The 5,168-nt window shown below is 35.8% G+C and overlaps 1 protein-coding gene across 1 annotated transcript in view; it reads left to right on the plus strand.

The window, feature by feature from the left end:
* Positions 1-892, plus strand: part of LOC109580176 (uncharacterized) — a 4,143-nt gene extending 3,251 nt beyond the window's left edge. Inside the window, exon 2 of the mRNA XM_019993068.1 lies at positions 378-892. Within this exon, the coding sequence (XP_019848627.1) occupies positions 411-842 (432 nt within the window). The 5' untranslated portion in view covers positions 378-410 and the 3' untranslated portion in view covers positions 843-892. The remainder of the gene's footprint in view (positions 1-377) is intronic.
* The last annotated feature ends 4,276 nt before the right edge of the window (positions 893-5,168 follow it).

Here is a 5,168-nt window from a genome sequence, read left to right on the forward strand (position 1 = left end):
GCTAAATAGTTGATGTAGAGAGGAGTATGGAGACAAAAGATTATAAAAGAAGGGAAGTGATGGAAACTGAAAACAGATGGAAAGACAAGAAAATGTAGGGGCAATATTATAGGGAGGTGAGTGAGTGTGCTGATTTTAATGGAACGTGGCAATGGTTGAGGAAATGTGACTTGAAACCGGAGACTGATGCTCTGTTGTGTGTGGCTCAAGAGCAAGCATTACGAACTAACTACACCAAGTGTAAGATTGATAAAACCATAGAGTCACCACTGTGTCGTTTGTGTAAAGAGAAAGGTGAGAGTGTCTATCATATAGTAAGTGAGTGTAAAGTATTGGCCCAAAGAGAGTACAAGAGGAGACACGACAAGATTGCACAGTTTATCCATTGGGAGTTGTGTGGAAAGTTTCGGATGGAAAGAGCTAGTAATTGGTATGAGCATAAGCCTGAAGGAGTGGTGGAGAATGATGTTGTGAAGATACTGAGGGATTTTATGATACAATGTGATAGGGTGGTAGAGCATAGGAAGCCAGATATTGTTGTTGTGGAGAAGTCAGAGAAGAGTTGTTTTGTTATAGATGTTGCTGTACCGGGTGATGCTAGAGTTGAGACCAAGGAGAAAGAAAAAGTGGAGAAGTACCAGGAGTTGAAGCAGGAAATTATAAGATTGTGGGGAATGAAGAAAGTGGAAGTGATACCGATACTTGTTGGAGCATTGGGAGCGGTGTCAATGAGGATTAGTGAATGGATCAAGAGAGCAGATGTGAAGTTAAAGATCGAACACTTACAGAAAACAGCATTATTGGGGACTGCAAGAATCTTAAGGAGACATTTAAGCATGTGATTTATATCATAGTCTATTTGTTATAGACCGATATTGTACATATACCAACTTAGTGTTATGTGATTACATTAACATAATAATAAACTTATTGTTTGTGTAAAACCAACAAGTATCACAATGGCAACTGAAGAAATATCATTAAAAAATTAACACAAACAAGAATGTAAAAAAATTAAAAAACAAGATGAAGTAGGATTCCAAACGACCAATGAAAATATGAAATGAAAATCCTACTCTCATGACACAAATTCTACTCTACATTGCAAGGTGATCAGTAATGTCATACATAATAACATTGAATGTACAATTTGGAGTAGAATTTGCGTCACGAGAGTAAGATTTTTAATTCGTATTTTCGTTGGTCATTCAGAATCCTACTTCATCTTGTTTTTGTTTTAAATTTTTATGTTCTTGTTATTAATACAGTTTATGGTTTTTAGAACTTAGCAAGACCCCTTCTGGTCTCGCACAGCTAAAAAGGGGTGGAGAGTCTGGCTGCAAGTACAAGATGACACCCCTTCTGCAGTGCCGTGATCCATTTGTCATTATTTGAATTATTTCATGCCTTTTAAAGTTTAACATAAATATGACCATCACAATAATTGATAACAGCTTTCTTTATATATATATATAATACACATCATCCCACAACATGATGAGTTTCTGGTGCATTGTCTTATTATCAATATAAACTGTATATACAGGCCAATTTTGTACTGACCTGGAAATTAAGGTAAGGAAATCAAACCAAGGACAAAGTCTTGCGACGGAAAACACGAATAAAGTGGAGAAAGGGCTACATCCCTGGGCTAGATGTGCACGTGCGAATTCTAGAAGAAGCTGCAGCTAGGGCTATAATAATAATACAGACTAAGTAACTAGGCCCAGCCCATTGGGCCTTCGCGCATTATTTAGAAATAGCAATAATAGAAGAGTCAGGTACTGGATTCTAATGAGAAAACACCAAAAGATGGGAGTAGCATGTAAGTAGCCTGACTAAGACAATGGCACAGAGGGAAGATAAGCATTTCTTCAAATTTTACTCTAACATGACAACGTTCTGCTACTCTAGTTTCTCAGCTGAACTGCTGGTGGTCAAGCCTTGCTAGCCAAATGACTGTAACTGCTGGGGAATGGGGCTAACTAGGACTTTGCGGTTTGTATCTCACCTTGATTGCTGTCTGGCTGGATGTCTTGTAAGTTCTTTTCATGGCTATATATATATATATATTGTATTGAGGTCAGTTTAGTGCTAGTGCTGCATCTCAGTACAACTGAGATGTATTCATTCTATAGTAATGCCATTAAAATTATTTCCAAGGTTCACTGATCTAACTCATGTACATGTTTCCTTCCTCCCTGCTCTCTTTAAAATCATGCACATTTCAGGCTTATGTTTTTGTTTAAGGCCTTTGCTTACTGCTTCTTCCCTTTTTTTCTTTATCTTAATTAGGACCAAGTAGAATATAGTCTCGACTGTTGGCGGGAAGGATCTGGCTTGCGAGACTAAGTGGAATATGGATCAGTGACAGCATTTTATTGAACTTGTGCATTAATTTTATTATTAAAAAATTTTTTTTATTGAAATGTTGGTTGTGTTTTCATAAAAGGCTTTATACAATCTCGATCCTGTGCTGTTTGCCTGACTTTATACCGATTTGCACACCCTAAACCATGGAATAAGACATACTGTGTTCTGCCTCACTCACAAAATCACTTTTAAGATTTAGTTTCTATAATTTCCATTAAGAAAAGGAAAAAATTGCTTGTATATTATAGCATATGAAATGCAAATAAGTATTATATATGCATGTATCTAAATGTTGTAAGAGAAAGTATAATACTTCTAATAATTCAGTTAAATTAAGTGAGCATATCCTTTAATAATGATGGTGCCTTCCTAATTAAGAAGTTGTAATTTTTAAGTTGACAATGATCCATAGTAGTGCATGCATAATGGATAACGATAGACCACTCAAAGTGAGAATGTAGATGTGTATTTCATTATTAACATTTTTTAATGATTTTGGATAATCTCACACAAAGTGGTCTTGTGCTGGTATAAAGTATACCAGTAATATACCTCAAGGCAGAAATATAGTCCATCCTGGGGGTTGCTGACTATAGTGTGTAAAAAGGGTATGTGATCTGAGACTCAAATTACTGGCACCAGGTGACAAAGACACACCAGAAGTTACTTGATAAATATTTTGAAATAAATGTTGAGGCTGTGAGAAAGATGGAGTGAATACCCTGCAGTTGGATTAAGTATCTGTACCTGACCCATTTGAGAGCTGATAGTATGTACAGTTATTGGCTCAACACTTGAACTCTGATGTGACAGCTGAACACACTACAAAAATAATGTTGTATTATACATGTATGTAGATTCTACAAAAAAGCCCCCTCTGCTACTTGCTGATTTCATGCTATGAAGATAATAAGGGATACATCTGAAACATGTACATGTATGTATAGACCCCCTAGGCGCTATGACTGTTTTGAATGAATTATTTACGGCAGCCACCCACGAATAAAATTACTGACTGCAAGAAGCTCTCCACATCAAAGGCAGATCAAAGCCCAAGGTGCCAGCATAGCAAGAAAACTATGCTGCAGCAAGAGTTACCTGGTCTATATGATGTAGTCTAGCCTCCATACTTTCCATGAATGCTGCTTGTAAGCCTGTAGTACCTTGTAGCGCTCACAAAATGGCCAGGCGGTTACACCGCCATTGATTTTCTTTTGATCTCGAGGCCTTCTTGCCATCAGTAATTTACATTGTGGGTGGATACCGTATAGGAAAATTTTATTTATTATGAATGAATATTATTATTGTAATCATATTCATTGAAAATAATCTTAGCGCCTAGGGGGTCTATACATTACTTACTATTTTGGAGTGAGTTAAATTTGGTGAATTGCTAACTTTGGTGATTGGCGAATTTTAATTTGGCAAATTTACAGCCGTGCCATTCAGCATGCACATAATGGCTCAAAATAGCAAAAAATTTTATTTTGTTGAAAGGCTAGCAAAACGCTAAATTGGCCAAATTTAACTCTCTCCAAAATGTCCCACTATGTATGGTATTGAATGGGAACCAGGATAAAATTTTATATAATAATATATGTGGCACAGGCCCTAATTAAATTTAATACACATATATTACATAATATTCAAGGCAAGAAAGATCTATCTCTGCACAACATATTGGACACATATTTTGCAGTGCACATTACCTGTATGTAAGTACATCCCTCTGAAAGTAAAGAATCATTTTCCTTACAGTGACCTAAAGTAATGGTAATGTTACTATGTGAAGCTACATATGTATATCATTATGTACTCATGTTATTGGTAATGTGCTGCATTCAAAACTTTTAGGTAAATGTGTCATATAGTTTCACTTTTTTTCTTATAATTAGTTTTATATGCAAACTTAACCTTTAGTTTAAATTCGGTACCTAAGGATTGAATTCATTCATAACAATGGAATGAATTGTAAGTTAATTGTTAATATTTGTCAGGGTGCGCGACATCAAATTTTTTGCTCAATACAGGGTGGCAGTACATGGATTTAAAGAAGTAAAAAAAATTTTAAGGCCACTTCAATAGAATTCATAGTTACCCATGCACCCATAAGCACCCATATCAGGCTAATTTGGAGCTATATTATATATGCGGTAGCCTATATGTATGGTTGAGGTTGATTTTTCAAGATGGCGACCAAATGTTTAATATTCAAATGATTATAACTCTTTTATCTTACTCTGTACGGCCTTATAAATGGCTTAGATGAGTTCTCCTTCTCTGAGCGATTCTCCTGGTACTTATAAAGTGTACCTCAATGTAGCGGGAGCAATTCTGGTTAATAGGTCAAATATCTGCAAAATTCTTCAGACTTTTTCTTCTTCTTCTTTCATCTTTCTTCTATCAACACGGAAATCTTTTAAACTAGAGAACAGGTTATAATGGCTTTTACACCATTCCTTAGAGCTTGGGTCAAGGACAAGACAAGTGCTTTTATTATCTTACTTACTGCAAGTTTAAAAAAATAATTATTTGGGTGTGATCTATCACTCCCCTCTCTTTTTCAGACGCCATTTTGAAATTAAATGCGCATGCGCAAAGTTGCTATAGCTACATTACTGTGTGCGGTGTGTAGTGACTGTTCGCTCCATTCTTCTCTTGGTCTTTGTTGAGGTTATCTTACTTGCAAAGAGTGCCCACTACTCAGACTAAGAGATCACCGGTTCTTTTAAGAACTAATAGGTAAATAAATCATTAATTCAACTGTTAAATTTATATTCATTTTAAAATTAGAG

This window comes from Amphimedon queenslandica, unplaced genomic scaffold (assembly GCF_000090795.2).
Source record: "Amphimedon queenslandica unplaced genomic scaffold, v1.1 AMPQUscaffold_13502, whole genome shotgun sequence".
Taxonomy (NCBI): domain Eukaryota; kingdom Metazoa; phylum Porifera; class Demospongiae; order Haplosclerida; family Niphatidae; genus Amphimedon; species Amphimedon queenslandica.